At 42.0% G+C, this 23616-nt stretch overlaps 1 protein-coding gene across 1 annotated transcript in view; it reads left to right on the forward strand.

The window, feature by feature from the left end:
• The first annotated feature begins 1661 nt into the window (after window positions 1–1661).
• PGGT1B (protein geranylgeranyltransferase type I subunit beta) overlaps window positions 1662–23616 on the forward strand; it is a 39553-nt gene continuing 17598 nt past the window's right edge. The window contains exons 1-6 of the mRNA XM_037509494.2: window positions 1662–1801; window positions 7226–7344; window positions 10985–11052; window positions 13712–13863; window positions 15696–15828; window positions 20108–20153. Coding sequence (XP_037365391.1) covers window positions 1662–1801; window positions 7226–7344; window positions 10985–11052; window positions 13712–13863; window positions 15696–15828; window positions 20108–20153 — 658 coding nt within the window. The remainder of the gene's footprint in view (window positions 1802–7225; window positions 7345–10984; window positions 11053–13711; window positions 13864–15695; window positions 15829–20107; window positions 20154–23616) is intronic.

The raw sequence follows: 23616 nt of genomic DNA on the forward strand, positions 1-23616 counted from the left end.
TTAGACGTGATCCTGAGCAGAATTGTTTCCCTAAATTTTTTCCCTTTAGAAGGGAGAATAGTATGTGACTAAAAGCACCTTAAATCCCTTTTTGAAAACATAGCTAGAAATATGCTATCTCATCTTTTGGTACATGGGTAGTTGGAGACCATATTGAGCTTATTTGCTGTTGCAAATTGATTCAGCTTTGATGCTAACACACTGACTCTTTTTAAGAACTGTGAAACATACAGATGCCAACATTCACGTGTGTGTGTGTGTGTGTGTGTGTGTGTGTGTGTGTGTGTACAGTGTAAGTGCATATACCCTTGGTTCCTGGTGTTCGAGACGACTAGGAACTTCTCTGACTTTGGTAGCATCGACTTTTTTTTTTTTAAGATTTATTTTTTTTTTTATTTATTTATACAAGCACTGGGTACAGTCAGAAGCGCGGGAGGGTGAGAGAAATCACCAGAGCCAGAGCGGGGAGCAGAGCAGGCAGAAGGACCGAAGTACACTGCTGAGGGGAGCAGCGGGCGGCAGGAGAGGTCTGCTCGCCATGTGGGACCCTTGCCCGGTGGCCGGGGATTGAACCAGCTCTGCAGAGGCTATGGGCAGCTTCGCAACCCAGCGCTCAACCGCTGCGCCACTGGGGAGGCCCAGCATGGATATTTTTTAAATTTAATAGACATTCGTTTATATTCATAGTCTGGCTTGTAGGTCTATCTCCCCCACGCATTCACCTGAAAACCGTGGCCTTCCAGAGTCAGTCTGTGCCTCATTTCTGCTGACCCACCCTCCTCACACACACCGTCCCCCGCAGGGCTGGTGGGGCCATTCTTTCCTGATCGTGAACTTGAAGCTCTTGACCTTGCAATTCCCCCCAAATATCGGATGAGGACAACATTTACGGAGGAATCTGTGGGATGAATTTCACAAGGTTCCCCACAGACGAATCCAATAGCGCGAGGGGGGCGGGGGGGGGGGATCGCAGGAACACCACGGGGTACAGCGCTCCCTGGCGCCGCCCCCCACCGCCGCCCCCGGGGAGGGGGCTCCTCGGGGCTCCCTGGCACCGCCCCCCTGTCGCCAACCCCCCAAGCCCCCCCGCGTTGTTCCTGGGCTCGTCGCGGCTCACTACCCTCCGCCCCCCAGCACCCCCGTCGCCCCCCCCCGCGCCGCCCGCTCCCGACCCTGGACCCGTCGGGGATCCCTGGTGCTGCCCCCCACCGCCGCCCCCGGGCCCTTCGGGGCTCCCTGGCACCCCTTCCCCCTACCGCCGCCCCGGGCCCGTCGGGGCTCCCTGGCACCGCCGCCCCCACCCCGCGCCGTCCCTGGGCACGTTGGGGCTCCCGGGCACCCCTTCCCCACACCGCCGCTCGCCCCCCACCGCCGCCCCTAGACCCCTAGGGGCTCCCCGGCGCCGCCCCCCACCGCCGCCCCGGGCCCATCGGGGCTTCTTGGCGCCGCCCCCCACCCCCGCCCCCGGGCCCGTCGGGGCTTCCTGGCACCGCCCCCGGGCCCGTCGGGGCTCCCGGGCACCCCTGCCCCCCACCGCCGCTCGCCCCCCAGCGCCGCCCCGGGCCCGTCGGGACTCCCCGGCGCCGCGCCCCAGCGCCGCCCCGGGCCCGTCGGGCTCCCGCGATCGCTTCCGGGGCGCGGCGCGGCGCTTCCGCAGCATCATGGCGGCCGCCGAGGACGAGCAGCCGGCGGCGAGCGGGGAGGGAGAGCGGCTGGATTTCCTGCGGGACCGGCACGTGCGGTTCTTCCAGCGCTGCCTGCAGGTCCTGCCCGAGCGCTACTCCTCGCTGGAGACCAGCAGGTACCTCGCCGCCGCGGCCCGCGGGCTTGGCGCGGGGCCCGGCCCGGGGGAGAGGCGCCGCCGCGCCCCGGGCTCCCTGGGCGGCCGCCGAGCCCGCGCCCCCCGCCTGCCCCCCGGCGGGCGCCCCCGCCCCGAGCCCCGCGGGCGGGCCGGGGGAGCGGTAAACCCGGGGCTCTGGGAATCTCCGGTGTCCAGTTCCCCCCGCCCCCCCATTTCCCCAGCATTTTCCTGCCAAGCCCGAGCTTCCTCTTCGCCCCTCCTCGAGCCCGGGAGTCCCTGGGCCTGTTGCTCCCCAGAGCCAGAGGGAAAGAGAACGCGGCCGTCGTGGGGTTACAGGCTCCCGGGCTGCCCTGGCCCCCCACACCCCTTAACCCCTCATCGCCCGCCGGCCTGGAGCTGGACGCGCAGGAGCGGCCGAGAGCTCCCCAGCTCCGAGCAGACGTGAACTTTCCAGGAATTGTGCCTCTCAGGGTAGAGGATTGGCGGCAGGCACAGTGTCGCGGGAAGCAGCCAGTTTTCAGTGTATTTGCAGGAGATCCTTGTAAGCTGGAGCCGACTGCCGAGTGGGATCTGGCAGAGGCTAAGAAACTCCGAATTAGTCATTCAGAGTACGAGTCTGGGCTGGGAAGAGCGACGAGGAGGCGGGCCTTGCTCTGCCTTGCTGTTTTGGAGGGAGTCTCCAGCGCTCGTGGGTCTGCCTGGGAAGAGAGAGCAGAATGTTGTTCTGAGCTCTCATTTTTTTGCACTCTGAGCCTCTGGTGTCTTCTGAGCACTGCATGACTGAGTCCGTTTTGGGAGTCATGTACATTGTTTCTGCATACTGTGGTCAGGAAATACGGATTAGTGGGGTGCAGCTGACCAAGACAAGCCAGCAGCTTCAGGGGAGTTCTGTGCTTTGTGATAGTGTGGGGTTCCTGGGACCATAAAAGGGGCAGGTGCGCCGTCCCTCATCCCCCTTTCTGAAAGAGACTATTGGTACTCCAACCACCACTTGAAAGTATCTATCTGCTGGTTTACTTGTCTAATATCTTTCTTTCACCCTGGATTGTAAACTTGATGAAGGCAAGAACTTTGTCCACTAGAGCTTCCCTGCCCGATGTGGTAGCCACTAGGCATGTTTTTTTTTTAATTTGAATGAATTAAAATTATAGCAAATTAAAAAATTATTTGTTCTGTTTGCTGTGGCACATTTCAAGCATTCAGTTACACCGCCTCTGTTTAAACATTTCCATCAGCTCAAGAAAGTCCTTTTGGACAGCATGGCACCAACACCTTGAGTATTATCTGATATATGAGAAGCGCTGAGTAAATATTTGTTGAATAATGTGAACGGAGCCCTGAAGGATGACCCAAGCCGTGTTAAAGAGTGAAGCATTTTGTATTCCTTTCTCCATCCATAGGTGTTGTAGAGCCTATAACTGTAGAGCCTAGACCTAGACCTAAATAAAGATTTCCAAAAATAAGCCATTGATTATAGTAATATGGGATGTAAAAAAAATATATGTTGATAGATCACGTATATATTTTATGGAATCAATTTTTTTGTGAATCGAAAACATTTGAATAAAAAAATTCTTCACCCTATTGCGATTGTTAAACAATTCAACTTTGCTTGTAGTCATCACAGTAGTTCTGGTTGCATTTTCAAAATTCCTACATAGATGAAACCATATAGACTAATATTGCATGTCAGTGGTAAATTGTGATCTTGCCCACAGCATAAGTAAACAAGCAAAAGTGGTCTGATTGAACAACTAATACACCAGTTAATTTAATAATTTCAGTGTAATCTTAGAATCTACACCAGGTATTATATATTAAATGATAAATATATAATGTCAAACTGCGTTACTTAAAAGATATGAATTATGTCCTTTTTATGGCTATTTGTCATTTGAATAGAATATTTTTTAAAATATTTATTTATGCATACAAGAACTGGGGTACAGGCCAGAGGTGTGGAGGGTGAGAGGATTCACTAGAGACAGAGTGGGGAACAGAACAGGCAGACTGATGAAATACACTGCTGAGGGGAGCAGTGGGTGAGCCAGGAGAGGTCTGTTGTGCCATGTGTGTCTCTTCCCTGCCTGGGGATCGAACTCTGTGCTGCAGTGGCTGCTGATAGCTTCATAGGTTGTGTCTTACCCCCTTGTGCCACCAGGGAGGCCCTGTATAGAATATTTTAAAAACGTTTTTTATTTTCTTGTGATTCCCTTAAGATCATCTGTACATATCAGTTTCTGAAGTGATTTTTAAAGTTTTCATCTTCCTGATTGACAGTCTTTATTTTCCTTAGTTTGGCTCTAAGTCCTTTTGTGGTATATGGGATTTATAATTTAAAATGGGGTCTCCCTGGTGGCGCAGGCGGTTGAGCAGAGCGCTGTGAAGCTGCCTCTGCAGTGCCGGTTCGATCCTCGCTGGCCTCAGAGCAGCCCACATGGCGAGCAGACCTCTCCTGTCTCGCCGGCTGCTCCCCTCAGCAGTATATTTCGTCAGTCTGCCTGTTCTGTCCCCGCTCTGTCTCTGTTGAATCCTCTCACCCTCCCGCGCATCTGGCCTGTACCCCGATTCTTGCATAAATAAAATAAATAAAAAATATATATAATTTAAAATGCTTGTGAAGAAGCTCCAATCTTTTAAGCAAAGGTGAGTGGTCAAAAAAAGGTTTCTACAAATGTATGTTCTTATTTTCATAAAGCCATGACTGTTAAAAAAAATAAAAATAATCCTGCTTGTCACACTAAATGAAATAGGGAAATGGAATCATTTTGCCAAAAGTGTCAAAAACAAGTGTCTAAATGTCTAGTCCACTATCAGTCCTCCTAAAATTTAGCTGTTTCATAGTTTTCAGTAAAAAGAAGGAAACTCAGGTTCACTGAATCATTGGTTTAACTCTGAGATAAAACAATTTATTGACTAAGTTATAATTCTTGCTTGGTATTTGCTGTTTAATTCCATAAAACATTAAGTGCCTGCTCGGCGTCTGAGTGTGGAGATACCGTGTTAAACAATGATTTAGTGACCCTAAGTTTGTTTCTTTTCTGCTGGTACATAACCTTGAAACATCAGATCCCTTAGAGACACCTTCTGCAAATTGACCCACTGGTAAACCAATTTCTTCCTCCCATATAAGGTAAACATCTTCTATGTACTAGCTGTTCAGAGTAGAAGAGGCAGGAAGACATGCTACTACTTTCCTTTTTCAGGCTAATTATAAAGAAGAAAAAAAGAGAGCAGACAGATGTTTTCCAAAGAAGGAATGAAGTAAAAAAAATAACTTCATTTGTTTATCAGCCTGTTGTAAGGTGCATGTGTTGGCAAGAAGACCCACCCCTCTAGACCAAGATGGTTGCCTAGCATTCTGAACCCCAGGTAGCAGTCATCTGAGCCCCATAAAATCCTACGTTGTTTCTCTCAGGCCCCTACCTCAAACACCTTCACATTTTTAATAGCTTGTTGGACTCTCTGTCTCTCAGAGTGTTAGGAATAACACTCTGGCATGGTCCCTAGAGGAATACCTTCCTGGGCTGTCTTACAAGGAGGCGGCGCTTTGCTTTTTTGTTTAGCCTTCCTCTGTATCTGTGGCAGTCCCTCTTCTCAACTGCTATGAATTGCAATGATGGACTTTCAGGATTTTAAAACCATTTGCCACCAGATGACTAATTCCTGATATTTGCATCCTTATCCAAGATCAAGTGCAGTGAAAAACACCACTCAGATCACACTTCCATATGACTTTTAAGCCTCAGCATCTTTGACCCTTGGGGCCAGATGCTTTGTTGAAAGGGGCTGCCTTCTACCTTGTAGGATGTTTAGCAGCATCCCTGGCCTTTACCAGGGAGATGGTAGGAGCACCCACTCATAATTGCAGTAACTAAAAATGGCTTCAGAATGTCCCTTGGGGATGGGGGGAGAGGTGTGGGGGCAAAATCACGGGGCAGTCCCCAGTGGAGAAGCTCTGCTCTTCTACAAATCTTGGAAATTTTTTTTTAAATACCGGGTACCCAGACGCTCCTCCTCCCAGAATTTGATTTCATTGATTGTTTTGGAGTAGAGTGTAGGCCTTTAGGTTTTGTTGGTGGTGTATAGTTGTTTTTAAAGTGATTTTATTCTGCAACCAAGTTTGAGAAACTGCTATGGAGCCCACCACCCCATGACTCAAAATTCCCAAACAGTTTCAATTTGGTTATCTTGCATTGACATCTCAAGCAAATTGCTCACATCCCTTGGACTTTGTTATCAAGAGCTTGAAAATTAAAGAGTTGAACTGAAAAATTTGGAAAGTTCTTTAATTTAGACAAGCATGCCAATATTGCCCTTTGGATATGTTTTCTTGTGTGTTTTTTCACAAATAAGAAGATTGTTGTTTTGTCCAATTCAAATCCTTCAGGCTGTTCTCCACTTTTACCTCTCTCTTCCTTTTGCCTTTTTCTGCAGTAATGCCTTACTAAATTATGAGATGTTAGCTTTATTTGACTATGGTTCCCCTTACAGATTATAGCAGAACCAAAATCCTTGTAGAGCTCTCCAGCTGCAGTCTTGCACGTCTTTTAATAGCTGGTTCAATAAATACTTGCATGCATACCATGAACAAGGCAGACCTTATCTCAAGAGACATAATTATCTCAAGAGCAGCTATTTTAAAACTTGGTTGCGGTTAGGTAAAAGTTTCCCCATGTTGAAAATAGCACTTTGTGTTGTCTAAGTGGTTGGAGGGGATGGGAGGGGATAGCTCTATATATATAACATAGCTATTATAAAATATATAACCAGTGACCTGGAGAAAGGCTCCTGTTGTACGTGTGATGAGATCATAAGATTGTTGTTACACTCTATTTATATATACACCTATATTTATTGGGTGTTTGCTTATGGATAAGTAAGCCCAAATAACTGCATGAGGTGTTACAATGATTTACAGTTGAAGAAAGTGACTTCAAAAAGGTTAGGTGGTCCTCCTTGGTGGCGCAAGGGGTTAAGCACAGCACTGTGAAGCTGACCGCAGCCACTGCAGCACAGTTCAGGCCAGCCAGGAGCTACCCACATGGCGCAGCAGACCTCTCCTGTCTCACCCCGTCTCACTCCCCTCAGTAGTGTATTTCAGTCCGTCTCCCTCTTCTGCTTTTAGCCTTCAGTCTGCCTTTAGCCTTCCGGTTGTCGATATACCAGCTTCAGTAAATTCATGTATGATTCAAATGAGTAGGATCGGTTTCTTCACCCCTGAAAGTCCCCTAAAATGAAAAAAAAGTTAAACGAAAGTTTGATATTATTAACTTGTATGAATAAATACTGTACTTTTGCTTTTGCAAGCTGGGAACATTGTTTAAATTATTGTAAAGTTACAGTGGGTTTATTATTTTTCTGAGTCAGAAAGATTTCACTGGTTTGAAGGTTAAGATGTAATTTTATGTTTTTTTCTTCTAGGTTGACAATTGCTTTTTTTGCACTCTCTGGTCTGGACATGTTGGATTCCTTAGATGTGGTGAACAAAGATGATATAATAGAATGGATTTATTCCCTGCAGGTCCTCCCCACAGAAGACAGTGAGTGAGTTTTTAGCATTTTATTTTTAGTGTGACTAGTTGTACCTGGCATGGCATGTGTGGAACTAGCAAATCTTCTTATTTATTCATAAACTATGAACATATTTTATTCATCTACATGTTCCTTGTAATGCAACACTGCTATTCTGCTCGCTTAGCAAGATTAGCTTAATCATTAATCTCTTGAGAGAGCAATTTGGAATTGTCTGGGATGAAATAGAGACTTCACTCATAGCACGGAGCTTTATTATATTCTTACACGCCGATGACTGCGTGTTCGTTATTTGTAATTGATATTCATCTTAGATGAGTTTTGTCACACTCACTGTTTTTATTCTCAACCATTTTGCCTCTTCAGAGAAACTCTGTGCCCTCAAAATGTTTCATTTCAACCTTCTGTTCAGCCCCCTCTCACTGTTTCATTAGTGTTTCTCTACTGATTGTTTAGCGCTGTTACACTTCAGTCATGTGTACTTCTTAAAACTTTCAAAATTTGATTAATTAAATTTAAAATTAAGAATTATTAAAATTCAGAAATTACCTGGTGACCTAAATTATGCACAAGCTGTATAAGCTTCATTGTTCACTCTACTAAGTATAACATATCTAATGTCCCTTTAACTTATAAATGCTGGAGATGGGCCTCCCTGGTGGCGCAAGGGGTTAAGATGCAACCTATGAAGCTATCTGCAGCCATTGCAGCATGAGTTCGATCCCTGGCCAGGGAGCTACCCACATGACGCAGCATACCTCTTCTCACTCACCCGCTGCTCCCCTCAGCAGTATATTTCAGTCGATCTGCCTGTTCTGTTCCCTACTCTGTCTCTGGTGAATCCTCTTACCCGCTACAACTCTGGCCTGTACCCCAATTCTTGTATGCATAAATAAATAAATCTTTTTTAAAAAAAATGCTGGAGATGCTAGCTTGAAAAGAACCAAGCAAATAAACTCTCAGAAAATCATGTTGTTTTTGTCAGTGACCTTTGTCTTGAGGGTAAGCATTTATAAATTAACAGTGTGGTCTGTTGGTTAGAGTGATAGTATATAGATCCCGCCCAGATGACTTTGGAGAGAGAAAGCTAAGGCTTTATTTAGAAGTGGGTAAGAGAGAGTGGGTGGGAGGGGGGGTTGATCTATTAGCAGATGCTTTCAGACATCATTTGTGCTTCCTACTTTTTTATAAAAGTTTGTAGTGTTTGTTCTTATATAATTTTTATAAACTGCCTTTTAAAAAGTGAATTCTTGTTAAGAAATGATTAAGTACTTTATACAACATCTATCAGAACTTGGTGCACAGCTATCTAATCACTTTTCACCAGTTTCATGATACATTGCTCATAATGTTTTGGCCAGTAGTTATAGATTCCAATATGTTGGTGAGTAGGATTTTTCTAATGTTCTGCCAAGAATACTCTGCTAACCCTGTGAAGAAGGGCTGTGATAAATTACAAGATACTCTCCTCAATCTCTCACAGATTGTGGCTGACATGAGGCCATAGTTCCAGGCACCTGCACAATGGAAGTAATTTGTGTTTTCCCTTTTAATCAGGATTTTTTTTAATACTTTAAGTGAAAGTCTGGGATTTTTTTTTTAAGTTAGATGTTAGCAAGATGTAAAATAATATAGATTCTGCTTTTTTTAAAAAACAAAAAATACATGTCCTAATCAAATTATGCATTGTGGTTTCTTAGAAATATCTCATACTACAGATAGGAATGATCCGCTGTGCTGCGTAGAAAGCTCTTTGGTACACAGAAAAGCTATTCTGTATGTTTTTGCTAAAATATCTTTTATGTTATTTTTAGAAAAAGTTTATTAATAGCCACTCCTATGAAATAAAGTAGCCACTGTCTCTGTAGAAAAGTATAAACCATAACACTTCAGGGAGAGGACTCAGACTCTCGTTATGAATTATACTTAGAAGAACATTGATCACTTGTTCACCATGCTTCCCACTTTGTATCTTCTCTTGTTTCCCCCACTTTTAAGGACTATTTGTAGGTTCTATGATTGAGTTGTCCTATTGTCTGCTGTTTAATGTGTTTACCACCCCCGATCCTTTTTTCAGTGAGATGGGTTTCTTACAACCCTATAATAACCATACTCTTTTAAAAAGCTGCTTATTTTCTCATTATTTAATCTTCTGTTGTGAGAGATTTGCTACTATTTGAGCTTTTATATTATTCATAGTACTACATACTCGCTGGAATGACTGTCTTGAAAAAGGCAGGAAAAAAACCAAGCATTGATGGAGGATGTAGCACAACTGAACTCACACCCAGCGCTGAAGGCGTTTTATAACTCTTACAATGACGTACAACATTTACTACAGCTGAACATATGTGCGGTCTAAACCCAGCAACTTTGTCCATGAGGACATACCCAGCACGGGTGCAAATGTGCATTTTCCAAAAGACATACTATTTTTAGCAATATCTTTCCAAGAGCCGAAAAATAAGAACTGTACAGGCTACCCATCTGTATAGGTATACTTGACAAATGAGATATTTCAGTAGTCACTTAGTGGAATACGCTATAGTAATAGGAAAGAACAGTCTCCAGCTACACACAGAAATTTGGGTGATTGTCAAAAACATGTTTTCCAAGAAAGAAGGTACACAGTGTATTATTCCATTCCAAAGTATAAAAATAGACAAAACCAATCGGAGCTTTTGTGAAGTGCTTCATAGGAAGTAGGAAGGGATTCTGGAATGTACTTTTTTGGGAGCCGAGTGCTAGTTTTATGAGTGAGCTTGTGGAGCTGTTTAATTATGATCAGTGCACATTTCTTCTGTTAATTATATTTTCATGAAAGTTTAAAATGTTTAAAGTTAGCTTTGGTACTTGCCTGAGACAAATCAGAATTCTTTTTCCCATTGTATTTCCAACATGAGCTTCATGGATTTGTAGCCGGTGGATAATGTTTTTTCAGCCATTGCTGCTTAACTGCTGTAAGTGTTTTTGCTTACATCTAAATAGTCAAACTTCTGGAGGTCAGAAACTATGTGTCTCCCATATCGCTCCCTCTTAAGGCTTTCACACAAGACTACTGTGTATCCATCGTTGTACTGCTAACTCACCTATACCTTCTCCTGCTTTACTTGCTCCTCTTTACTGTATTTTCACATTTAATTTAGAGCATTCTCATGCTCCTCGAATGAGCAGAGCCTCAGGGCCACACACAGATGATAAGGTGATGTGGGCTGAAGTCCTTACTCCAAGTCCCAGGGCTGCTTTCTTTACCTTTGCAGTATGTCCACCCTAGTGGGGACTCAGTATCACACTTAAGTCGTTTTGTTGTGTTACTACTGCATAGGAACACTAGGTGGTGCTCTCTAAAGATCTCCAGGGGATTAACATCATCCTCCCTGTGCATTCTGTTGTGTGGCTATATAAACCAAGGTATTAGGAGGAAAGCATTATTTAGTCTCTGATTGGTTTGGAAATTAAATGAGGAAACTCCCATAAATTAACTGGACCTGACCTGGCACATCGGAAGCATTCAGCATTAGCTAGCCTGAAAGCAGAGACAGTGACAAGTCTTTCATACTAACTCCTCTTTCTCTGTACACTGAACTGCTTTAGAATCAGTACAAAAATAAGGTGTGCTTTCAATAAGTACATGTTTTTATTTTCTAGGATCAAATCTAAATCGCTGTGGTTTCCGAGGCTCTTCATACCTGGGTATTCCATTCAATCCATCCAAGGTTAGTTATCTTTGGGTTAGGAGGGAGGAGAAGGGGCATGGAAGATTTTAGTGAGGAAGAAAACTAAGAAATGATACAGAAAGAACCAGTCGATATTGTCTAATAATATACATGATCAGCTCCCACTCCTTAGGTGAAACTTGTACCCATCTTACCTCCTGGAAGAAGGTACACACAGAAATTCCTCTTATAAAAATGATCATCTCTCTTTCTATTATGTGTGTGTACAAAAACTTTATTGGTGATTTCCTGGAGAAAATAGAAATAAAGCACTCAAGAGCGTGATACTTCCTCTCTAAAAAGCTAACAGACTTCTGTGTGTGAGAGACTTTACATTTGGCTCACATTTCTTAGGGATAAAAGGGAAATTTTGCTCTTGCCAAGGCCATGATTGAAGAGCAGAGTAGTGATGACCTTGATGGCATTCTTGGCAGCAAGCAGCGTTATAATCAGAGGCTCTGGACCAGCACATGCAGGAATAGAGAGCCCTCGTTACTGACCAAGTCAGGAGCTTCTTCCTTCTTCAACAACTCAGACCCAGGACAAGCTTTGTAGGTGTTTCATCTTTACACTGATTATCAGTGTTTTTCCTATAGTAGAATCCAAAAAAGGATTCATCACATTGTCAAAAGAATTCTCATGAAATATCAACTTTTCCCTTGACGAGGGCAGTCTGCTTAGGTAATGTTACAACCAGTGTCTGACTCCACAGAGCACCATGGGTTTGACAGTCACTTGGAGTCTTATTGAGTGAGTCGGTGAGTGAGTGCTGCCAGTTTTTCTGCAAGCTGCTTCAGATATTTGGACTACGTGGCAGTGATTTTGGAGACGGTGACCTGATTTGATAGGAGCACTGCTTTAACTTTGTTCCTCTGCCTTAAGCTGTTAGCGAGCTTTAATATGTCATGGTCATGTGAATTTGCCAAGGCATCCAAGTCCCACCATTTAGCTAGGAATCTAAAAACATAGGATTTGTAAAATCTGTCTCCTTTGTTTTCCCATACATTCAATGTTTTCCAAGTTTGGACAGTCCTGAGTAAATAAAACTCTCCATTTAATCATAATGGACAGGATATCTGGATGTCACAACATTGGCAGAGATCACCACTCTATGGCACCAGACCACATACAGAAGTCTTCCTATGCTTGCATAAAGCAGTACTTAGATAGCATTACTGTTAAAATATTGTACCCTTTCCACCCCACCCCCAGACAGCTTCAAAATAGTAAGAATAAAATCTACAAAAGAACCTTTGCCACTGAGTCACAGTCTCCTGAATCCTTTTACCCCGTAATTCACCTTGACCCTCACTCTTTGGTGCAGCTAGCTATGTTCTGAATTCTCTATCTGAATTCTGAATAGCAGAAGGAGCTTGGAGACTCTTGGTGGAATCACATGCCCACAGGAATTGTCACTGAGAGTGTGGCTGAAAGAAGTTCATTTTAATGAAAACCTTGGTGCAAGTTTCATTTTAACTTTCTAGTATTTTCAGCACTTATTGTGGTATTTGAAGCAGTTATTGATGACTCCAAACTAAAACAGAAGGAAAACCTGTAGAAAGATGAATTTAAAAATATGCCATTATTCTGTCAACAAAAAACTTTCTTCAGCTGAGAATCATTTCATTTGTACAATATGAAATTTATATGCTGTAAGTGAAACCATCTTAAAAATAACTAATGGGGTCAACTGATTATTTGAAAGTAAGTGTAAAACTCTAAATGTATATTGTGGAATGTAAAGTTACTTAGAATAAGAAACAATTTTTTAATGTTATCTATTTACCTGCCACCCCCCTATAAAGATCTCATAGGTTATAAAGTTTTAATGATCTTTGATAACTTTGTAGTTATTTTTTGTTGTAACAGTCAAATCCGTGCAACTGTTCTCACACATAGTGTTACTATGAGTTCCCTAGTATGCCTTCCCAGCTCTTTTTGGGCAATTGCTAATCCTATAGTCTTCATAATGCTCTTTTTACAAGCAAAACCCATTTTTTACTCCAAATTAAGTTTACACTAGTTTATTTGTGGAAATTTTTCAATTTTGGTATCTCAAGCTCTTGCAATTTTTAAATTTTTTTGTTTCTTACTATTCTAAGACTGGGTTTATTAGAGATTCAAATAATTATAATAAACTGTCTAGGAGAGCAGGATAAAGTTTTCCAACTATATCATTTTGTAATTTTATATGGTAGTTACTACTACTGTATTTAAATGTATACATTTATAATCTTTTTTGTTTCTTACTATTCTAAGCACTGGGTTTATTAGAGATTCAAATAATTATAATAAACTGTCTAGGAGAGCAGAATAAAGTTTTTCAACTATATCATTTTAATTTTATATGGTAGTTACTACTACTGTATTTAATTTAAATGTGTACATTTATAATCTACATGGTTTTCTAACTTTGAGAATTAAATTGTGATATGGTTGGTTAAATAAAGTTCAAATAATTTGATTTATTTGGATATCAGAAATGCTTCCATAAAGCTTGAACTCTTTGAGACATAGGTTACATGGAGGCTTGTCTCTCTCAATTAGATGGCTATACAAATCTGAATAAACATTTACAACTTAATGAAACCTCATGCAGATTTCTTAATTAAATAATTTCATTTCTACTTGTTCATTAACATGTTAATTTTGAATTTAGAATCCTGGAACAGCTCATCCTTATGATAGTGGCCACATAGCAATGACCTACACTGGCCTTTCATGCTTAGTTATCCTTGGAGACGACTTAAGCCGAGTAAATAAAGAAGCTTGCTTAGCAGGCTTGAGAGCCCTTCAGCTGGAAGATGGAAGGTATGAGTTTTTCTTTGTTACCTTTTTTCATTTTAAGAAAAATCTTTTGTAAGTAAGAAAATGGATATAATACTACACTAGAGATCATTAAAATTATCAACCCATTAAAACTATCAAGATCATGGTATGTATACATACAGTTAAATGCCTAATCAAAAAAGTAATCTAAGATTTCTTCTGTGAAAATAAAAGTCATCCATAATAGTAACACTCCTTATTTTTTTTTTTAACCTGAGACAATAGATCCATAAATAAGTGAATGAATAGTTTGAGGATTAATATCTAATTTGCTTCCTGTTTGGGAAAAAAAGGATTTTTTTAAATAATCATATGTTTAATCTGAAATTTTATTCCTTAAGACAGTGACTGGGAGAGACAGGGATGAACATTGACCCTTTTACACTAGTGTTGGTAGTTTTAAAGATGATTTTAAAGAATAGGAAAAGTGGGACCTCCTTGGTGGCCTAGGGGTTAAGTGTCATTGCTATCAGCCCTACAGCCTGAGTTCGATCCCCAGCGTGGGAGCTGACCCACATGTGGCAAGGCAGAACTCTCCTGTCTTACCTGCTGCTCCCCTCAGCAGTGTATTTCTGTAAATCTGCCTGTTCTGCTCCCCACTCTGTCTCTGGTGAATCCTTTCACCCCCCCTTTCCCCATACCTCTGGCCTACACCCCCAGTTCTTCTATGCAAAAACAAATAAAATTAAAAAAGAATAGGAAAGGAATTAGTTTTATTAATATTTGGTAGATTCTGTATTGTGACCAAAGAAGAATTTTTCTAGGCTATTAAGGTAGAAAAAGTCTTTTTAATCTGAGAAGTAATAAAGTGATAATGAGTCCTGCTCTGTTACTACATCTTGTGCTCCATCTACTTATAGCCCTGTTTCCTGTTAGTGTTTTAAAAAGACTGCTTTTGATGATGGAAAACTAATGAGGACAGAGGATAAGGGGACATTAAGTAAATGTTTATCTCGACTGGTACATGTATGAAACTAACACCTTAGTATTTCACCATAGTCTCCGATTGCCACTACCTTATCCTTGTTTGTAAATAAAGGAATAGATACAAGGTGCAGACTATAAGTCCCCTGAAGCTGAGTAAGTAGTAAAAATTAAGTTAAGGCAATGTATTAGATTAATTAACAGTTACCAATATAAACATATTAGACCTTAAAGGGTTTGTGAATTTCTTACTACTCAGTAAGATTTTATCTGCTGCTTTTTCTGCCATTGATCCTGAAGTCGGTATGTCACAGCTGTCCCTAGCCTAAAGCTGGTGGTGGCAGCTGGGGAAAGGTAGCTGTGGTGGTATGTTGAGCTACCCAGAAATCAGAACATTGGAGTACAATGATTTAGAGTTAGTTTTATATTTTTTTTTTTTTTTTAAAGATTTAATTTATACAAGTACTGGGTACAGTCAGAGGCGTGGGAGGGTGAGAGAATTCACTAGAGCCAGAGCAGGGAACAGAACAGTCAGACTGACAAAATACACTGCTGAGGAGAGCAGCGGGCGGCAGGAGAGGTCTGCGCGCCATGTGGGACCCTCGCAGGTGGCTGGGGATCGAACCTGCACTGCAGAGGCTGTGGGCAGCTTCGCAACCCAGCGCTCAACCGTTGCGCCACCAGGGAGTCCCTAGAGTTAGTTTTATATTGTTTGAGTTGCTATACTTCTGTTCTTTTAAAGTGGTAAATGATGTTTAAATTCATATTTAGAATCTTAAATCCTTAGTGGTAGATTTCGCTGTGAGCAAAGACATGAAGTTGGTGTTTCTAACCCTCCTGCACAAAAAAAAACTGGTTCCAGATTAATAGCAACTCATTTTTATTTTCAGTTTCTGTGCAGTACCTGAAGGCAGTGAAAATGACATGCGATTTGTCTACTGTGCTTCCTGTATTTGCTATATGCTCAACAACTGGTCTGGCATGGATATGACAAAAGCTATCAACTATATCAGAAGAAGTATGGTGAGTTCTGTTGATAAATTGACTGTTGCCATTTCATTGTTGCTGGTGTATGGGACTTGCAGAATAAATATCCCTCATCTCTTCCATCAAGAATTTGGAAATAAGGACAGTAAGACTGATTTCTAGGTACTATAGTATCTAACAGCCATGTGGATGTACTCTTAAAGGGCAGATTGATTAGACACCCATTAGCATTAAATGTTACCTGTTTTTATCTAAACGAGCAATGTGTTTATCAAAAAGAGATTTGTTGGGAAGAGCACAGGGGACTGAGGTGATGGTGCACGGGTGCACTGGGGAAGGAAACTCTATGGGGACTACACCTGAGGGGGGGTGGGGGGAAGCAAATATTGTTTAAAAATGAACAATGATTTAAAAAAAAAGAAAGATTTGTCAGCCTTAGAAGAAAAATTAAAAAAAAACGGTAAAATCTCAAAGGTAAAGTTAAAAGTCTTTCTCAGGAGGGATCGCTGAGAAGCCTTGGCCAACAATATAATGGGAAATTACTGCATCCTGGGAGACTCTTCCTACCTGGGATGTGAGGTATGAGTCCTTCAAATCATGTTGACCAGCGAGACCTGAATGTAACAATATTTACTGAGTTAACGATTGATTTTTGGATTACTTTGTTTTCCTAATACTTTTATATATTTTTTTAATTGAGGTTTGTTTTAAGGGTAGTATCAAGTAGAAATGTCATTCTTTCACACAATACAATTTGATTTTTTTATTAGCAATAGTAAGGAAAGGTTAGTCTCAGCCAGAATTTTCCTTTGCTTTACTTTTTAATCTCTTCCATAATACTGGAGATAGAAATGCTGCTTCCCAGGTTGACTTCCCAGATACAAAGTGTTTAGTTTTATAGATTAATATATTTCAGGATGTTAATTCAACTTCTCATCATTATTTAAATTGAAAATGTGTCTTTTTAAATGAATGGAATTGTCTTTTAACAGAATGTGACAAACCTGCTTCCGTAATCCAGAGCACATTAGTTCTTTTTGATCTTAGCCCAAGGGTTACTGCTTTTATTTTTATAAACATACTACTTTCGTTACCATGCAATTTTTATTTGAAATATAATTAAGTTTACTGCATTCACCCTTAGGCTTCCCCACAACTTTGTTGATTTTATTTACTTAGTAAGTGGAAACACTAAGTTGGTTCTGAAAGTCAGAAGTATACGAAAGGGTATTTGTAAGAGAGGCGTAGCTCTCCCACCTCCTGTGTCTTCTTGCTTCTACCCCTTCCTAGCACCCGTATTTACCATCTTGTTCGCCCTCACTCTGTGGGTTAACATACTCTATAGTTTTTGGGTTGTCCATCCTCTATTTGTCTTTGATAAGCAGATACATGTATTTTTATTTCTCTTTCCTTACTCAAAAGTTGCATGCAGGAGATGTCTTTGTTGTAGTTTGCTTTTCTTAATAATATAGCTGGAAATTCCATGTCAGAGCCCGGAGATTTTCCTCTTTCTTCTGGTAGTTTCATACGTTGCAAGTATGCATGTGCCTTAGTTTTTCAACTATTCTGTATTTAGAGTATATTTTTCAACTATAAATAATATTGAAGTTAATAATCTTTTGCATATGTATTTATATATTGTTGGAAATATCTCTTGAGAATAAATTTCAGGTAGTGGAATTGCTTGATCAGAAAGTAGATGCATGTGTATTTTTATGTGCTATTACCCATTTTCTCTCCAATAAAGGATGGACCAATATACTTCCTTACCAGGATTTTGAGAATGCCTGTTTCTATATAACCTTGCTGATGGAATGCAGTTATTCTTTTATTTTTTATTGGTCTAGGGGGAGAAAATGATGACTTAGTGTATTTTAAATTTGTATTTCTTTTCTATAAATGAGATAGTGAACTATTTCCTTAACTCTAGAACTAGACAAAACCTAGTCACAGGTCAGATGTATTTTTCTGAGCTAATTATTTTCATTTGAGCCAATTATTCCTTAGGCATCCTGTAATTTAGTTTTGATTTCTCAGTTTATTTTGTCTTTTTTTCTGTTTTGTTACTGAAGTTGTCTGATATTCTCTTTATTTCTTCCTGCTGTTTATTTTTTTCCTGTTTTCAATTTTTAGGCCTTTTCTCACTCCCAGATGCCTGTTAAAGATTATATACTTGAATTGGGGTGCTGTATTACAATTTTCTTCTTTATGGCTGTTTTTTTTTTTTGAATGAGACCAGCTTTCATATAATGAGACATTTCATTCATCTGCTCTGTTTTCATCTCAGAGTTACTTTGTATAGATTTATCTCCTTCTGTTAGTCATTTCATGGATTTTTTTTTCTTACAAGAATTCCCATTTAAGAGTTCCCTCTTTTCAGTACAATGAAATACGATTTCCTTAATGAGAGGAGGTTTTTAGTTTTGGGGAAAGGGTGTGTTTTGTGGCAGAAGAGAAGTTCTCTTTTTTCGCAGATGTCCAGATTTTGTTTCTTTGAATTTTCCTTTATTCCCTGATCTTCACAAGGCCCTTCTCCCTTCCTCTGTAACTGTCTCCAATAGAGTCTTTCTATTTGAACTCTTTCTAGTCTCTTCCCTGTACTCAGGCTGCTTTACCAGAACTCTCTCAGTTCCCAAAGTGTTCACTTTGCACAGTGGGTTTGGTCCATACCATGGCCTTGCAGGTTGCAATCATAGGAGGCAATCTTAATCATCAATGGGAAAGATTATGATTGTTCTGTGACCTTGACAAAGTTTTGCCAAATATTAAAAGCTCTTTTACTGACAATTATAAATTTATATATTTGTTTTAACGGTAGAACTAATGTTGATTTAGTACTTTAGTACTTTTAGTGAAAAGATTGATCAAGAGTAGTTTGAATGGTGTTTGCCTTCTCAGTGGATAACTTAAGATTTGGAGCAAACGTGTTTCTGTCTCAGTAAATGATCCTAGTTCATTCTAGGTCTTTTAGATTTTCATTATCATGATTGTCTTAAGAATTCCTTTTATGAGAAGTTTTTTGCCAGAAAACTTTCTGCCAGATATTCCTTTTAGAATATCTTCGTCCTTCTTATCACAACCACTGTTCCTCACTCATATATTTTTCCTTCACTTAGTTCTTCTGACTTCTCTTCAAGCCTCCAGCAGCTGCACTGTTTCTTTGCTATCTTTTGGTTTCATCTCAATTTCATCTCCAGTGTTACTGCTTTTCATTTCTCTGCTGCACTTTTAGTATTTGGTGGTCCGTGCCATCTTTCGGTTATACCTTTTTGTAAAATCATGTGGGTTTATCACCCGCCGAGAGGCAACGAGAACAGATCCACACACTTTACTGTCTGTATAGGAACTGAATGACACGTGCAGTGACCAGTTAGTAACAAACTTTTGAAAAGGTGACAGGACCAGTCACAGGTCACAGTGCACACCTGTTATTCAGGTAGCAATTTGTGCACTGATGATCGGGCAGCAAGTTTGTAATATACTTTATGTAATGACTTACAGTTTACATACTATATTGTATATGTGCAGTATATATAATGGTTCTCAAATTTGAACCATACCACCTTATTTGACTAAGCCATGACCCTAAAATTCATGCATCTTGGAGCTGCCTGTATTTTCACACTTTAGAGTCAACTTCCTTCTTTTTTTGTTTTAGTCAGTGATTTGAGGTAAATCTCAGACCTGCCACTTCCTCCCATCCTCTCTCCTCACAGTTTTTCAGATTGCCTTTGTACCAGGATAGGAGAGACAACTTGCTGAGCTTTTTGTTTCTTTTTCTGTAAACAGGTAATTTGAAGTTTGAGCGTGTCTTCCAGCTTTGCTAACGCATCACTTTAATATAACTTAGTTGTTTCAAGCCTTGATTTTGTGGGAGAGATTTTGTAGGGAGATTCATATATAAGCAGGCGCCATTTATCCTCAGCTACCCACAACTGCTTAAAAGCTGATTTGTTTCATGTTTACCATTTTTTACAAGCGTAAAATCCATACGTTTTCCTTAAGCCCACATACTTTTAAGAGTGGGAATGGAGTAAGGCCTGAGGCTTCTTGCTGGGGAGAAATTGGACAGTGAGGTACCATCTTTGAACAGGCTGTCTTCAGAGTGTCCCTCGTGTGTGCACAGAGCAGTTTGTTTGCCTGGTGAGAAAGGCAAGATGAGGGACTTGAAAATACCCAGATCTGTTTCTTTGTGGGAAAGAGTGCCTGTTTTGGACAATAAAAAGAGGAAATAAAATTAGATCAAGAGACAAAAAATTAGCATACATACAATTTATGATCACACTGTTAAAATGAACATGTTTTTCTTTTTCAGTCCTATGACAATGGGCTGGCACAGGGAGCTGGACTTGAATCTCATGGTAAGACATCCTAAATAAATGCACACCCAGTTTCTTTTGTTTTTTAATCACCATCAGGGTTTCTTCAGTGCCGAGGTCCTCAGAGGTTTGCTTGCTGGCGCAGCCTGGTTTTCTTCTTTCTTCCTCTTTCTGACACCGTTGTGCCGCTGAGCCGCTTTTATCTTCCTCAGTGATTATTCAGTGATTATTTGGACCAGAAATTCATGCAATATTTTCTAGTAATCTATTCAAGTGTCAGTTGCTGAAAATATCTTGGGATGATTTATGTAGTTAGAAAACTAGTTTTTTTCGGTGATATAAGGCGAGACCAAATAGATGCAGAATCACTCAATTTGGACAAAAGTGAACATTTTTTAATTCCTTGTCTTTAGTCGTTGTCAGAAAACATTTGGTTGCATATCATGGTAATACCGTCTTTCCTTCCACACTTTCCTCCCCTTTCAGCAGAACCAAGATAGTGAGGTGAGAACCACTTAGTTTGTCAGCTTGGCAGCAGCCTGAACTCTTCCTGATTGAATGTTTCCGTGTAGAAGTTACTCAACGCGAATGCTGGTTTTTTGTTTTGTTTGGTTTGGTTTTTTAAGAAAGAACCCAGATCAAGGTTTTTGGTCCCCTCTTCATCACAGCAGCTATTTTGTCCATCCCTCTGCCAGCAAGATTGAGTGGGAAGAATAGCTAAGTATCCAGGTCTCGGCCTTGATGCTTGCTACGTCTCCTTGGTGCCTCACTATTCTCCCTGAGGACTTCTTCCTCAGCAGCTGCGTGGTGATGTTTTTCTTTAGGAATGTTATTAGGATTCTAAGCGATGTTGGGGTGAAGTGGTTTACGAACTACAAAACATCTATAAAAAAACTAAATTCAACATATGTTCCTTGACCCCATATCCTGTGCTTTCAGAGATCTTGTCCTATCAAGTGTCTCCCCGCTCTCTCACCTCATTAGTCCCTCTGCAGACAGGAGAGTCTGTGTCACTTAGTGCTACACAGAAGACTGTCTGGGTCTGCCCTTTGAAGCCACAGTGTAGGCTTCATCTAGGACTTCATCCCTCCGTGTGGGCCCCGGTCTGTGTGAGGTTGCCATGAGGAAAGCTGGCGGTAGCAGTCATGTTGCAGCCATCTCTCCTTAGTGAGGAGAGTTGTACTTACAGTTGCACAAAGAGGAAACCTGGCAGCGGCAAGGCATTCTGGGAAGATGGCCCGGTGCTCTCTGTTGTGGACGGTGTTAATGGAGCTCTGGTGGAGGAGACTACACCTCCCTCAACAGCACAGGAGATCTGGGACACAAGCGCTGGTGTTCCCAAGAATTTGAGATAACATTCTCTGGCATGTGAAACACGGGGCTGCTCAGACACGTTACAGTGATGGATCCTGTGGGGAATTGGTCTCCCCGAGTCACACAGGTGGTGCTGTTGAGTCGGTGTGGCTTGAATGGGGTTGCGGCCTTTAGCAGCAGTGGTGATGGGCTGGTCTCAGCTCATGCCCAAAGCATTTTCTTATCTAAATTTGCCTTGATGGGTTTGAAACACACAGCCCTAGAGGAGCTTCCTCATCAGAGGGCCACAGTGTACTGGGTTACAGGTATGTCAGGAGAGTGCTTTTCCGCCTGTGGGGCAGCCAAGCAGGCCGGTGGGTGGAGCCTCTGTCTGGCAATAGTCCTCGGGCTGCCACTGCGTGCTCCGCAATACCAGATAGCATGACGCTCCGAGTGTGCTGTGAGGTCAGCGAGGTGGGGCAGTTAGCTCTGCAGAACTCGGTACCGTCTTCCTCCCGGTGTGACCTCATCGTGGCCTGCGCTGGCCGGGGAAGCCTCTTCCTGCAGAGCAGCCCTGCAGCATGGACACCCACTGAAGCCACGGGTTCTCCCATTTTCTTTTCATTGTTGATGTTGCTGGAATAGTGATCCCTGCGTACCTTTCACTGTTCTGCCCCAGAGGCTTGTTCTTGAATGTTCCATATACACCTTTGGCAATTTTTGAAGTTTCTCTTCTAAAGCTGTGGTTGATCTGTCTTTTAAATCCAGTGTCTTCTCATTTCTCTCTTCCTGCTTTTTGGCGCATCTTCCCCCTTCTTTCTGGAAATACCGCTTTTCTCTTGTCCTGCCTCCTGATAAGTTGTTTCTCGTTCCTTCAGCATTTTTGTTTCTTCTCTTGCCCCTTTATGTCAGCCCAGCTTTCATATTTTCTTTGGATAGTTCATTTCTAACCCTCAGGCTTCTTGTCCTTGCTGTTCCTTCTACAGAGAATCCTCTCCCGTACAGCTGGTTTTATCTCTCACATCTTTCAGGTCTTAGCTCAACTAATGTTTTTGATAAGCTCCCCATTTGAAAGGGGAAACAGCACACATAGAAACACCCCGCCTTCTTGTCCCCTTTCTTACTTTATCTTTCTCCACGTTACTTACATTTCACACGGGAGGCCCACATAATGTTAGCCTCATGAGAACAGATGCTTTTACCTGTTGTGCTCACCATTGGAGCCCCACACCTATCAGCCGTGAAAAGTACTGAGTGAACTAACAGCTGTGCCACTCACCCCAGTGTTGATGGCACCCCAAACTGTTTCCCACTGTGTCCTGTTGCTCCTGCGTGCAGGCCCTATCCCCAGCCGCCTAGCAAGCTTGTCTGCCCTGTAGACAAGGCAGACTCTTCTGCATCTCAAGCAGCACTTCTTTAAAGCTGTCGTCAGCCTCTTTCCTCCCCAAAGCCTGTGTGTGCCATTCAGGAAACCAGCCACGGCCAGATCCACTGACTTCTCAGAGAAATGTGGAATTTGGAAGATTTATTCTCTTGCTCTGGTGGCTTTTTTTTTTTTTCAACTTGCCAGTCACACCAGTTGTCCCCCACAAGTCACCACTTTATAATCCTTGATCTGCAGGCAAAAAGGCAAAGAATTTACTTACTAATAGCTGCTTGGTGCCAGCTACCATCTAGTCTCATTTAGTCCTCATACCAGCGCTGTGTATTCATCCCATGCAGTCAGAGAAGCAACACCTTCACAAATGTTAAAGAAGGGATTTATTACTGGAATAAGGTTTTATGCAGGTTTGGAAGAAAATGAAGAGAGGCAGAAGGGCCATTGTAGGATCCGGGAGAAGTCACTGGACAGCCTCTGACACAGGTGGCGGAGAGGGGTCGGGGAGATCTTGTAGGGCCATTTGGGAAGCCAACACGTCCCTGTGAATGGTGAGTCTGGTGGATCGCTGCTCCTGCCCCTGCTGTGGGCTTAAGTTTTAATTAAAACCCTATGGGAAAAACAGGTTAACTTTTAACTAAGTCCATTGAACTATAAGTAAATTACAGTATATGGAACTAGAGACAGAGCACCCCCTTTATCCCACATGGAGAGCCAAGGCCGGTCAGTAAAGAGCAGACCTCTGCCGCTGCCCTCCAGCTGGGCTACCTCGTCCCTGAGGTCTTCTGTACGGGGATCATCCCTGTAACTGATGTATGTGTGTCACTTCAGGTG

Source organism: Talpa occidentalis, unplaced genomic scaffold (genome assembly GCF_014898055.3).
Source record: "Talpa occidentalis isolate TD23 unplaced genomic scaffold, MPIMG_talOcc4v2.1 talOcc4.13, whole genome shotgun sequence".
Classification (NCBI taxonomy): domain Eukaryota; kingdom Metazoa; phylum Chordata; class Mammalia; order Eulipotyphla; family Talpidae; genus Talpa; species Talpa occidentalis.